Raw genomic sequence first — 13,832 nt, forward strand, 5'->3', positions numbered from 1 at the left:
TCTTGGATTGACTCAAAGCTGTTAACTTGTCTACCAGGGCATGCAGCTTATCTGGAGGCAGCCAACTGGATTGTTTCTGAGAATCAAGTTCAATTCCCAGGGATGTGATAGTACTAAGTGGGCCTTCTGTCTTCTCATACACCAGATGAACACCCAGCTCCCTTTTTAAGGCTTGAAATTCCTGCATTAAATGCAAGCACTGATTGCTGGCTGCTGGGCCTGAAAATACAACATCATCCAAATAATGTATTGAGTTGTTTGATCCGGTTCTCTTTTGAAATGCCCATTCCAAGAAGGAGCTGAATTTTTCAAACATGGTGCTTGAGACAGAGAAGCCCATAGTGAGTGCTTTATCTATGTAGTACTGGAGTTCAAAATAAAAAACCTAGTAAGTAGGGCTGTGCACGGACCCCCCAATCTGCTCTGGATCCCAATCCACACCTTCCAGATTGGTTCCGCTCCTTCCCACGCTGATCCACCTATGGTCCACTCCACTCCATAGCGGGGCTCCAGATCCAGATCGGAGCTTCGTGTTTCCCCCCCCCCCATAGACTTGCATTGAAAATCTAATGCCTATAACTTTTTTACTTTTAAAATTAGAAACATCCAAATCAGCACCATGACGTCTTATCCATCTATCCACATTCATGGCCAGTTTGAAGCAAATCCGAGCATCCAGTGATTTTTGGTGTATATGTCAAAATCCACTACCCCATTTTCAGAAATGCAAATATCTCTATCATTTTTCTAGATACAAACTTTAAAACTGGCACCATCCCAGCTTCCACCTAGATCCATATTCATACCAAGTTTCAAGGAAATCTGAACATGCCCTGATTTTAGCAATTTTTAAACTGTTTAAACCCTCAACCCTAAGCCCAATTAACAAACATTTCTACATCTCTGTCACTTTTAAAGTTAGAAACCTCAAAATTGGCACCATGAGATCTTATCCATGTATCCACATTCATGGGCAGTTTGGATCAAATCCAAGCTTCCAGTGATTTTTGGCGAATATGTAAAAAAAAACCACCCCATTTTCTGAAATGCATCTATCTCCAGGACGTAGTAAAACAAAGGACAGTACTTGCCCATAGGGAACCATATTTGCCAATAGGAATCCATTGCAAACGCTTACCCATAGGGAAACATAAGACAATTCTCCCCTATAGATTGCTATGGGCAAGCGCTTTGCAATGGATCCCTAGGGGCAAGTAGGGTTTCTCTATGGACAATTCTGTCCTATAGACTGCTATGGGTAAGCACTTTGCAATGGATTCCTATGGGCAAGTATAGTTTCCCTATGGGCAAGTACTGTGCTTTGTTTTAGTACATCCCTCTATCTCAGGGATTTTGTGAGCTACAGACAGCTAATTGGGCTTCTAAATAAATAGATTCCTACTCATGGCCATTTGAAAGGAAATCCCAACATGCCATTGTGGGGAATATTTAAAGATAAACCTAAATAAGAATCTTCAACACTTCAAAAATTAACAAGGAACTTCGACAGGGTGGGCAGAGCAGCAATGCAGCTGCCTTTTCATCACCAGGAAGAACTAATGCCCTGAGTCAAAGCAAAACACACACAAACCAGCCCTGTGAGGCAGGCACAGAAGAGGAGAGGCAGTAGCAGGAGGCAGCAGCTATGCCCTGGCCTGAAACACTGGGAGCAAGCATGCAAGAGGCTTGTTGCGTTGATCCACACAGCCCATCTACATCTCCCAAGCACCAGGAGGGCAGAGAGGCAGGGAGAGAGGTCACACACACACACACACACACACACACACACACACTGTGCCATATGTCTATGGGGTAGTAAGATCCCAAAAGGCAGCAGATCCCAATACCCCACAATGACAGCACCCTGGTGGAGGTGGGCATGCCGCAGACATTTCTGGGGGCACAAGTAAGTGAACCAAGGATTGTTTCCACTTTCCAGGCCATCAAAGCCAGTAACGCAAACCAGCCCTGTGAGGCGGGAACAGCACAGAGAGATGCCTTTTGCATCCCATAACTAATAGGGGGCTAGGAGGATAAGAGTAAACCTTTGTCTTCCTTGCTTCAGAGTTGATTGACTGTACTGTGATCACAGTGATTAGTAAACAATAATAATAATAATGTTAATAATAGCAGTACTAGTAATATTAATACTAATAATAATCACAACAACAATAAGAACTTGAACCACAATGAAAGCCTACCTGACTTCACTGAAGAGGGAAAGCCAGGAGAGCTTTGGCTAAGGGGTGGTATATACATTTAATAAATACATAAATAAATACATAAATAAATACATAAATAAATACATAAACAAACACAGGAGGAGTGGAATTAAAAGAAGCAGTGTTGCTAAATCTAGGAATAATCACAACAACAAGAATTAAAAAAAGGCTTTGTCTGACTTTATTACCAGTAAGGGGAAAATGGACATGCCCAGAGGGACAGGGGATTCAGTCATTTGAACGGTCCTATCTAGGTACGTGCATTTGAGAAGCTACATTATACTTCAACTCGTGTTACCCATTGGCTTCTACACTGGGTACCCTTTGGAGGGTTCTGATGACCCCACCCCCAAGGCAGGGCAGTGTGCACTGGGCATGTCCACATGCCGTATGGACATCATCCCTTTGCACCACATGTATTCAGTTGTTCTCCAAGGTTATGGTGGGTACCTTGCTGTGGTGTGTTGCCTATCTGTTATTGTACTTAGTATATGATTTAATGTTGTGTGTGAGAGTTTACTGGGCTACTGCTTCAAAAGAATGAAAAAAGTCCGATCAAAAGACAAATAAATCAAACTTACTAGTATCCCAAGTTACTAAGTATCCTGTTTTGCTTATCCCCACTCCAACATTGGGATTGGAGGATGCTTCACATCAGGTGATCACTTCTTATCACGTTTGGGAGTTGAATCTGCCTACCATCACTTCAAAAAAACATTACCCCTTCCCGCTTTTACCCATTCTAAAGAAATTAATAGCAAGCAAACCAAATGACAAAAACTTTTGAAAATCGGCACAAAGGACTCCCAAAGATCATTAACCAAAGTAAGTTTCAAGGATGTAGCTTGAAAAACTAAAAACTTATACGGGCGTAGTTCACGTCATGCAATCCTATGGGGGGAAAGTTCCAAAATGGCAGGCGGATTGCTCTGCTACAAGTGGGGCGCTCTGCTCTGTTGTCGCTCCACTGACTTCCCAAACCAATCCACCTCTGACTTTACCAGAGGTGGATCAGGCCACTCCGCTATCGCTTCTCTGAAGCGAAGCGAAGAGGACCACAGGCCTACTAGTAGTTCAAAGTCTGCTTGATTGATGGGCAAAATGCGAAATGTGGACTTCATGTCACATTTTCCCATCAATGCACCAGGGCCATTTCTATGAACCATCGCTACCGTGGAGTTGAATGACGCATAATGGACAAAACTCAAATGTTCAGGGATGTAATCGATAATTGACTCCCCTTTAGGAAAAGACAGGTTGTGTATTAACCTAAATTCCCCAGGGGTCTTTTGGGAAACAATGCCTAATAAAGAGACTTGCAGATTGTCCATGGGAGGCGTGCTGTACGGGCCAACTACTCTGCCAGTGGCGATTTCTTTATTATTATTCTCTGTACAAGATGGTTCAAAGAGTGAATAGAAGGTTAATTCTAATGGAAGGAGGCCTTCCTGGGACCTTGGAAAGGAATGTGAAAGCCTTCCCTAAAGCCCATTTCCAAATATATGGCATCCTGTCGCTTCGGGTAATGAGCCAGTAGGCATTTTAAGAAGCTAATTTAATGGGCTGGGGCCCTTTCGGAGGTGGCTGCTGTTGCTGCCCCCCCCCCCCCCGTTTCCTACTTCCTTGTCCATCTCTGTATGCGCCCCGGCCCCCTCTGGATCTGTGACAATTTGAGGCTGCGTGAGGTCCCCCGCAGATAGGGCATTCAAGCCAGAACTTGCATGGGGATCAGGAGCATGTGCTCCGTCACTCTATTCCCAACAGGGCAGGTGATGTTGAACCCTCTGCCCCGCATTTCCCCTGAGGTTATATGCGGGTTGCTGTTTGGCCAGTATATATGGCCACTGTCTGCCCTCTCTCCAAAGCCTGGCCTGGTGGGTGCCATGAACTGTAACCACAGGTCCTAGTCCCTGACATCCCACTCTAAGGAGTGATCAAAAGCAGGCTTTATGCGAAAGGACTCGTCGTATGTGAGCCATGCTCCGCCCTCATACTCGGTGTATGCTCATTATATTAAGTCGAGGTACTTGATGAGTATGTATCCCCTCTCTGGGAAACATTTTTGTATTGTTCCCATACATATCAGAAAGCCTGGGAGCCAGTTGGCCCAATCCAGTGAAATTTGACGTTGTGGGTGGATGAATAGGAAGGAGAACTATCAGTTTATCTATTTCTTCCTTTACATATTTTGAGTGGAGGGAAGCATTTACAGAATTATATATCTGGGCAGTAGTTATGCACATATTCTGTTGCACATGTTCTGATGTTTCATTGGCTTCCTGTATGTGGAGTCTCTCAAAGGGAGGACACAATATAAAATGTTCTGAACTTTTTGTAAACTGCCTTGGTTGATTCTAAAAAAGGCAGTTTAGTAGTACAATCACTCAGTCAAACAAGAAAACATTATGACTATAACCCTAAGCATCCTGGTTTGGAAGTACTGTTGATCTTAGTGGAACTTCTTTCTGAGTAACATACTTAAGGCTGGACATAAACCACACCAACAGTCTTGCTTAACATATATAGTTTTAAATGCCCATTCTGAAAAAATGCTATGTTCTGATGTTGGGAGAATTTACCATTTATACCTGTTCCCTTTTTTCTGTTCTTTAACTAGTTGCTAATCTATAAGAGACCCTTTCCTCTACCTCTTATGACTGCTAGATTTTCTCAGGCAACTTTGGTGAGGGACTTTGTTAAAACCTTTTCAACAACCCTTTTGCAAACCAAACTGTGTTCCTTCACCTGGAAGAACATGTGGCAGATCACTGTAAATCTTACATTGTTGCTACAACATTCATACATCTTAAGTAATGAACAGTAGAAATAAGGCAGTTTTTGAATTTGAGTAAATAGATTTTAATAATAATAATAATAATCCAAGTGATTGCTCATGAAAGTGCAGCTGCTACTTTGTGTAGTAATATCTCCTAGTCTATTCGGAAGGGATGGTATAGGTTTGTGAAAAAATAGGTCTATCTAAGTCACTATAAGCAAAGCACTATAAGAGTGGTAGCCAAAATTGTGGACACTTTTTGAAATTTTCGTGTTTTGCAACTTTGCTTGCTTATAGAAAATGTTCTGTTCCACGAAATTCAAATGTTTATATATCAATTGAAAGACCTGATTCACATAATACAACAATCCTCCTTCTTTTCCTGGGTGTCCAATCAACTCTTTTCTTTGGTGCCATGGCTCTATTTATGATGTACGTACATATACTTTTAATTTGAGAAATACTTTCAATATTCACACAACCTCCAATTGCACTTCAGTTACAGAACAAACAGCAAAAATGACATTCCCCAACTTGAAACATGATATATTGCAGCTACTGCCATGTGATTAGTCCCCAGAATAAAGACTGTGATTGGCCAGTAGGGTTTGCAATTCCAATCCACTTCTTCATTCATTCACAACTGTGTTTGCTTTTAGACTAAAGTAAGCATAACTTTTTTTTTTGTACTGTGGATATTTGCATTCTGTTTTTTGTATTGAATTCAGCATTAAATTCTCTTTCAATTGATATATAAACATTTGAAAATCATGAAACAGAACATTTTCTATAAGCATACAAACTTGCAAAACATGAAAATTTCAAAAAGTGTCCCAATTGTGGCCACCACTATATATATATATATATATATATATATATATATATATTCTTGTTATTTATTAAAATGTTGAATTCCTGCCCTATATCACTGAGATCTCAGTGATATAGGGCAGAGTTGCCAATAAGGATATCTGAGAGAGCAGCGCTAAAGGCATAGAAAAAGCTGGTCAGCCTTAAATGAAAGTGGAGAGGTGTGACATCAAAGAGGGACTTCTTCTGCATCCATGTAGAAATGTCTCTTCCCAGTCCCAACCTTTGGGCACAGCTTGAGGATATGGCCACCCCCTTTCAGTGTGAATGATCATGAAAGCTGTAAGTCCTCTACCTCCATCCCACAGTAGAAACAGAAATGGCCAGTATGTTAATTTCTAAAATTCTTTCTCCTTAGAACTTGCTCGTTGTTCAGGTGAGGCTTCATCACAATAATATAGCATTTGGGGGAAAAGATACATAACAGTAACCCAGCACTGGAGGCTAAGATAGAGAAGATCTCCACAGCCACCATGTACTTCCCCTTGGTGCTCAGGTAGGTGGGAACAAAAGACAACCAAACACTACAAAACAACAACATGCTGAAAGTGATAAACTTGGCTTCGTTAAAAGTGTCTGGCAACTTCCTGGCAAGGAAAGCCACCGTGAAGCTGATGATGGACAAAAGTCCCATATAGCCCAGAACTAGATAAAACATTGTGACAGATCCTTCATTACATTCTGCTATGAGCTCTTTGGTTAGTGACTGCATGTCAACATCTGGAAATGGGGGAGAAGTCCCTAGCCAAACTACACAAATGCCAGTTTGAATGAGTGTGGAAGACAAGACGGTGGAGTTGGCCAGTCTTTTCCCCAGCCATTTCCTCATCCTGGAACCTGGTTTGGTGGCCATGAAAGCTACCACCACTGTGATGGTTTTGGCCAACACACAAGAAACAGCCACAGAGAAGATGATGCCAAACGCAGGTTGCCGGAGAAAGCAGGTCACCTTCTTAGGTCGTCCAAGAAAGAGCAAAGAAGAGAGGAAGCAGAGCAGGAGAGAGATGAGGAGAGTGTAGGTGAGGTCCCGGTTGTTGGCTTTGACTAGGGGTGTATGTTTGTGCTTAATAAATGTTCCAAGCACCAAAAGTGTAATGAGGGAGAAAAAAATGTTCACTGAAACCAAGCTGATCCCTAATGTTTCTTGGAAAGATAGAAAGCTTATAATTTTGGGAACACATCGATCTCTATCCTTGTTTGGATATTGGTCTTCTGGACATTTGAAACAATCATCCATATCTGAAAAACAGAAGCAGTTTCCATCTTAGTACAAGATTACATAGGGCTGATTGATTCTCAGTACTGTCTTTGATATGGGAGCAGGGCAGCAGCAACTCAATCTGCTGCCACCACCACCCAAATATTGGAGGTTTGCCTAATGTGGGGGAAGGGACAAAAGTGAGCAAAATTTAGTTCCCTCTTTCACAGTATTCTTCAGCCATGGTATCGGTGCGAAAAATGGCCACAATGGGGGTGGGGGAGGAGGTAGGAAAATCAGAAGATTTGGTTGGAGAATCAGCTAGCCTTAAAAATGAAGTAGTCAACATTCCCCCCTTTGATAGTGAAGGTTTTCCTACCCCTTTAAGTCACTGCAGGGGTCTTCTTAGCATTCTGACCCCATTGCCTTTGTAAATATGGGCAGAATCATTGTGTGCCATTATATTAAATCATTGTATTACAGTGGCAATTGGCCTAATCTTCTTCCTCACTTTCCCGATCCACTACTGAACTCTGGTTTAATTTTAATGGGACTGGATGATACAGATTACCAGTTTACCAATTATTGCTGGCAAACTGTGGTATATTACAAATTATGAAGCAATATTTGGTGCATTACATCACCATGTATTCAGTGTCATTATGTACTTCGTCACAAAGTGGCATTGGAGTGAGTTATATCTTGGTGGATTCAGAACATTCCAGTTTACTCACTAGATGACAGGAGACTGCATTGTAGCACAGTGGAGTCAGAAGTTTTCAGCTGTTGTTCTGGTCTTGTTTGTCTGACTTCCTGAGTAGTTTCCCCTCTAGGCCTTCCATGATAACCACCTACCTTTTTGGTTCGAAATCTTCCCTTCAGGACATGGAGAACATTCATAGCAGCAAAATTTCACCCCTTCCTTATTTTTCTTGTGATAACCAGGGTTGCAGAAGTCATTACACAAAGAAACGGGCAGGACCTAACATCAAATATGAGAGGACTTTACAACAGAAACAATAAGCATCCCTTTTACTATTTTTATTATCAGCTGATCTACTAAGAAAAAAATGTAAATGGAATAATGAACGTCATGCATATGGAAGTAACATTTTGTGCATGCGAAACTACTGCTAGTACTTTCCATAGCATGATGGGTTCAATGTTTGCCAATTATTGCTTAGCTGAAGAAAATGAGAGTGGTGAAAGAAAATTAACTGCTCAGCCCAGCACTACTGGAGTGGGCAGTAGATAGAACGGGATCTCCTGAGGGATCTGAGTGCTTATGATACCCATTAAACTTGTGTATTCAAAAAACTGTCCTGGGCTCAGAATTCTTTCATTCTTACTGTATGTCATTTGCACAAGGCAACAATTGCTGGTTCTCAGTGATTTTGCAACAACAAACACACAAAACAAATAAAACCAAGTCTATCCAACAAGACTGAAGTCTGCCCACCCTTGTCTTGCTCCATGAAGGAAGGGATGGCTACTACCAATGGGCCATCCCAAAGGAAAAATATGACCAAGTTAGATTTGTACGGGAAACATAAGTTGGTTTTGAAATGGTTGCAGGAGTAAAGACAGTTAGCTTCCTAAACTGGTGTTTTTAAGGAACTTAATAAACACTGAAAGGTCCAAGAGATACCTATCTGAATAATACACAACCTGTTATTACCCATCAGCCCAAGTATTTTCCAATTGAGAATAGTCTGGCCAGGTTAAAAAGCAAAGCAGCAAAGAGAGATTTCTGGCTCTCCATCTAATACAAAGATTACTGATCTTAGTGTACCCCAGAAACCAGACCTGCTTAAAATGTCTGTGCCACAAAATCACATCTTCATTAATGATGTATTTTCTTCCTTCAAGAGCACTGGGATCCACTCTTCCAACTTTCACTCTCTGGAAGGAGTTGTTTGGGAATGTGACCATGTTTGTGATGTCAAATCCACCTTCAATCTCCCTCTTATCATTGAAGGATACTGTTTCTCCCACTGAGTTGTTGAATGAAAGGCCTTGAAGAAATGAGTGGAGCTAATTGAAAGAGGAACAGATAACATATTGAAGTGTTAGAGTTCCCATTTCTAATTGTCGTTCTGTGTGGATGCCCTTTTATGTCCTTTAATTTAGACCCATCCTGTATAAACTGCAATTTCAAGCCTAGTGGTTGAACTCTGAATATCTACAATTATAAATGGGAGAGAAGATTGATTTCTCATATGAATGAAAGCCTTATGACACCACTCCCCTCCATAAAAGAACAGCAAGATCAAGGCTATAGGATACTCAGAGATCTACAGGAGCCATGGACTATTGCAATGAATGTGCAAAAAGAAATAAAGGAAAATAGAACGTGAAGGGGAAAATGTGTAAAGAATCCCAAAGATATTATTTATTGCATTGGTATACCGTCCCATAGCCAAAGCTTTCTGGGTGGTTCCCATATGATAAAACACTTAAAAACAATATAAAAAGATTAAAAACCACAAAAACAAGTAAAATACACATACAGACCCAGGGTCATTTCATATTGCTAAATGCCTGGGAAAAGAGAAAAGTCTTGACCTGGCACCGAAAAGATGGCAATGTTGGCACCAATGTTGGCATAAGGGAGATTCTTACACATTTGGGGGACCACCACAATTATAAATGGGAGAGAAGATTGATTTCTCATATGAATGAAAGCCTTATGACACCACTCCCCTCCATAAAAGAACAGCAAGATCAAGGCTATAGGATACTCAGAGATCTGCATGAGCCATGGACTATTTCAGTGAATGTGCAAAATGAAATAAAGGAAAATAGAAGGTGAAGGCCGAGAAGGGGAAAATGTGTAAAAAATCCTAAAAATATATTAAAAATCAAAAACTGAATTTTGCCCCATCTTGAGAAAACAAATAGTATTTCTTTGTTGAGACGTTACCTTCCATGGCTTGAAATCGAGCAGTTTGAGTCTTTTACTTCCCACCGTTCCTCTGTGTTTCAATCCAGAGGAGTGCATGGCATGCAGAGCATGTGCTACGGCATAGACAGCATTGTAGACACTGAAGCTGTGGCCACTTGTGCGCATTTCAAAAACAGTTGCAGGAAGGCTTTCTAGCTCCTCCACCCCAGTGCATGGTCTGCTGCCCTGTGTTAAGCCATTGGAATCTGGAAATGTACATTCGAATGCTTGCTGCCATACTTCCTTGATAAATCCATCTCCTTGTGCCAATGAAGGTTTTATTATATGAAGGAATTTCTCAAACTCTGGAAGCTCATTTGTGTGAATCATGAAGGATAAGGCACCTTGGAAAGTTTCCATATCTGAACCATGTTGTTCTTGCCTTAATGCAAACTCTATCTGGGCTGTCATAATCCACACCTTTCCAAAAGTCATGCTTTCCATATCATTAGAATCTTCTACAGGTATTAAATTGTTCAGCCATTGAAGGGTTAAAGTGTCTCCATAGAGTAGAAATGTATTGGCTTTGCTCTCTGTGAATTGTTTGTAAAACTCTGAAATCAGTCTGGCAATTGCATTCCAGGTGTTCTCGAGACGTTGTTTTTGTGGCATTCTTTGTGTGAAGGCTGAACAGATCTTTTCCTTAGAAAGCAAGGGCTCCAAGGCTTCTAGAAAATGGTCCCCACTGTCATCGTCCACAGCAATCAGCCCAACCCACATCCAACCAAAATGCTTAAGCAATTTAATAATCCCTATGTGCTGACTGGCTTCATTCGGGGCCATCCGGTAAAAGGCAGGGAACTGCATTGTATCTCTCTCCATTGGGGCAAATGAGCCATAGGTGAGCTAAAGCAAAAGGTAAATGTGTGGTAGAGATGGGTCTGTTGGCCTGCCTGAATATGCATGCTTGGCTATGCAATTAATACTTGTCAGATCTGATTCGGAAGGGTCCAAACCATCCTGATCTGCTTTGGATACCTGGCTAAGATCCGAGGCAGTGCACAGCCCTAGTTTGGGGGACATTCATGGACCCATGCTCTGAGTGCCCATGAGGTCCAATAAATGCTCATCAGCCAGCTGCCTCCATTGTGCACCACAATACAGGTGTCAGGTTCTTTCCCACAGCACCACCTGGTGGCCGCGGTGCACCTTGCCGGCCGCGGAGTAGTTGCAGGGCCCAGGCTCATATCATCAAGCACTCACAGGTGGACTGATGCAAACCAGCTGAGAGCAGCCGGGGTAAGGCTATGTAAGAACTTCATTTCCACTCCAGCCTTTGCCACAGCAACACATTCTCCTGTGCCTGCTGTAGCCCGTTTCTGACTTCCTGAAATTCCAGACCTTGCCTTGATTGACCTTCTGCTTCACCTGACCATGCCTTTTGCCTCTGGCCCTGCTTGAACCCTGTCGCTCCTGGACTCTGAACCCTGTTCATCTCTGGACCACGCCCTTTGCCTCCTGCCCTGCTTGGACTCTGTTTGCTTTGGACTCCAAACCCTGCTTGCCTCTGGACCTTGCCTTTCACCTCCAGCCCTGCTTGGACTCTGTTGCCAGTTCCACCGCCGTCCATCCCAGCCCCAGTGTTCCTGCGCTGAGGCTTTGCTGCCCACGCCCCAGACCCTGACAGGAGGCTCCAGAAGTTATGCATTTCCCCCATTGATTTTTGTAAACTGCCCAGAGTCCTTCGACTATTGGGTGGTATAGAAACGCTATCAATCAATCAATCAATCAAGAGCAGCCATGAAGGGCCCATTTTTTTAAAAGTAAAGGTGTGAATGCATATTGCAGTCTGACATCCACTTGCTGGCTTGACCCAGGAGTGGAACTTGCATAAAGGAGCCAGTTCCATGCGGTAGCAGTGGGATGTTGTTGTAGTTGTTTTTGCCCAAGGTGGTGGTGGGGATTTCAGCCACTGCCATCCTCTATTTTGTGCAGAAAAAAATGTTTCTTGTTACCATGGCTTGGCTCACTGGTACAAGCTGAGCCAAGTCCATCAAAGGAATCCATTGGTTCCAGAAAGGGTCCAGATTTCCCTGAGATGGACAAAACTACTCAGTATATGCGGAGAAATAGTTGAGATTGGATGCAGACTATGCATGCACCCAACACTTCTAATCATTTTCAGAATGAACAATGAACAGAAGTGTCGTTCATTAGGTAGCCATCCAGTCTCTCAGGCTCTTCGTAGTTGGGTATAATGAACACATGGGCTTCAACCACCAACCCAACTAATTATGAATTTCATCACCACCACTAAACACAACCCAGATCACCATGCACAGATCTCACCTGTAGGATCTTGTACAGACATAAGTCTCCCATGTGGAATGAAACGTCAGAACCAACCAACCTCGCCGCCCCCCATGACAGTGATTAGATCATTCTGGGTGCCCCATACATGCTTCGAAGAGCAAAGAACAGTATGTTAAAAACCTACGAACTTAAGAAGTGCTATGCTGGATCAGACCAAGAGTCCATCTAGTCCAGCACTGTCTTCACACAGTGGCCAACCAACTTTTGGCCATGGACCAACATGCTGCAACAGCACCCTCCCACCCATGTAACCAGCAACTGGTGCACCCAGGCTTACTGCCTCAAATACTGGAGATAGCACACAACCATCAGGGCTAGTAGCCCTTGATAGCCTTTGCCTCCAGGAATTTATCCAAACCCTTTTAAAGCCATCCAAATTGGTAGCCATCACTACATCCAGTGGTAGTGAGTTCCAGAATTTAACTATACACTGTGTGAAAAACTACTTCGTTTTATTTGCCCTGAATTTCCCACCAATCAGCTTCATGTGATGACTTCAGGTACCAGTATTTTGAGAGAGGGAGAAAAATGTCTCCCTATCCACATTCTCCCCACCATGCATAATTTTGTACACCTCTATCATGTCTCCCCTTAACCACGTTTTTTCCAAGCTAAACAATCCCAGTTGATGTAACCGTTCCTCATAGGGGAGATGCCCAAGTCCCTTATACATTTTAGTTACCCTTTTCTGCACTTTTTCCAGCTCTATAATAGCCTTTTTTCGGTATGGGGACCAGAACTGCATACAGTATTGTAAGTGTGGTCACACCATAGATTTGTATAAAGGCAGTATGATACTGGCTGTTTTATTCTCAATTCCTTTTCTTATAATGTCTAACATGGAGTTTGCCTTCTTTCCACCACAATCCCGAGATCTCTTTCTTGTTCAGTCACTAACAGCTCAGATCCCATTAGGTTATACTTGAAGTTGGGGGGTTTTGCCCCCAACTTTCATCACCTTACACTTGCTTACATTGAACCGCATCTACTCTCCCAGCTTGGAGAGATCCCTTTGGAGCTCTTCACAATCCCTTTGTGTTTTAACAACCTTAAATAATTTGGTGTCGTCGGCAAACTTGGCCACTTCACTGATCACTCCTAATTCCAGTTCATTTATGAACAAGTTAAAAAGAATTGGTCCCAATACCGATCCCTGTGGGACCTCACTGTTTACTTCCCCCCATGTTCTTCATGTCATAAAAGCTGTCATAAATGTGATACCCAACTGTGATATTAGGCAAGAATTTGGGATCCTTGTTAATTTCATCTGTGGCAAAGGCAAGAGAAAAAGGTATTACGTATGCAATTTGTGAGGAGGGAAAACACCCATATCCTCTTGTTTAAACCTGACCTGTGGGATCTTGTAGAGATGGAGGATCTCTGCCATGTGAAACGAAACATCAGCGCCAAGTCCTCCGATAACAGAGATTAAAGTCTTCCCGGTGTCACATGTGTAATTGGGGATCAATCTCTGTGCTTTGAAGAGCAAGTCCAGAACACTGTGGTAGG

At 42.5% G+C, this 13,832-nt stretch overlaps 1 protein-coding gene across 1 annotated transcript; it reads right to left on the reverse strand.

Moving 5' to 3' along the window:
• Positions 1 to 6,199: 6,199 nt before the first annotated feature.
• Positions 6,200 to 10,793, reverse strand: LOC134405972 (vomeronasal type-2 receptor 26-like). The gene is made up of 4 exons (XM_063137205.1): positions 9,990 to 10,793; positions 8,873 to 9,100; positions 7,922 to 8,048; positions 6,200 to 7,107 (listed from the first exon to the last, which is right to left on the reverse strand). The coding sequence occupies exons 1-4, from the start codon at positions 10,791 to 10,793 to the stop codon at positions 6,200 to 6,202; spliced, it is 2,067 nt and encodes a 688-aa protein (XP_062993275.1).
• Between the last annotated feature and the right edge of the window lie 3,039 nt (positions 10,794 to 13,832).

The sequence above is a fragment of the Elgaria multicarinata genome, chromosome 11, assembly GCF_023053635.1.
Source record: "Elgaria multicarinata webbii isolate HBS135686 ecotype San Diego chromosome 11, rElgMul1.1.pri, whole genome shotgun sequence".
NCBI lineage: Eukaryota > Metazoa > Chordata > Lepidosauria > Squamata > Anguidae > Elgaria > Elgaria multicarinata.

Bases quoted from the DNA above. Each gene is read 5' to 3' on its own strand.
- LOC134405972 (XM_063137205.1), bottom strand. From the start codon at position 10,793: ATGGCCCCGAATGAAGCCAGTCAGCACATAGGGATTATTAAATTGCTT. The intron at 8,049-8,872 runs GTCTGGTTTCTG...ATTTGATGTTAG, and splicing joins GGCACAGACATTTTAAGCAG to GTCCTGCCCGTTTCTTTGTG. The intron at 7,108-7,921 runs GTAGGTGGTTAT...TCTGTTTTTCAG, and splicing joins GAAGATTTCGAACCAAAAAG to ATATGGATGATTGTTTCAAA.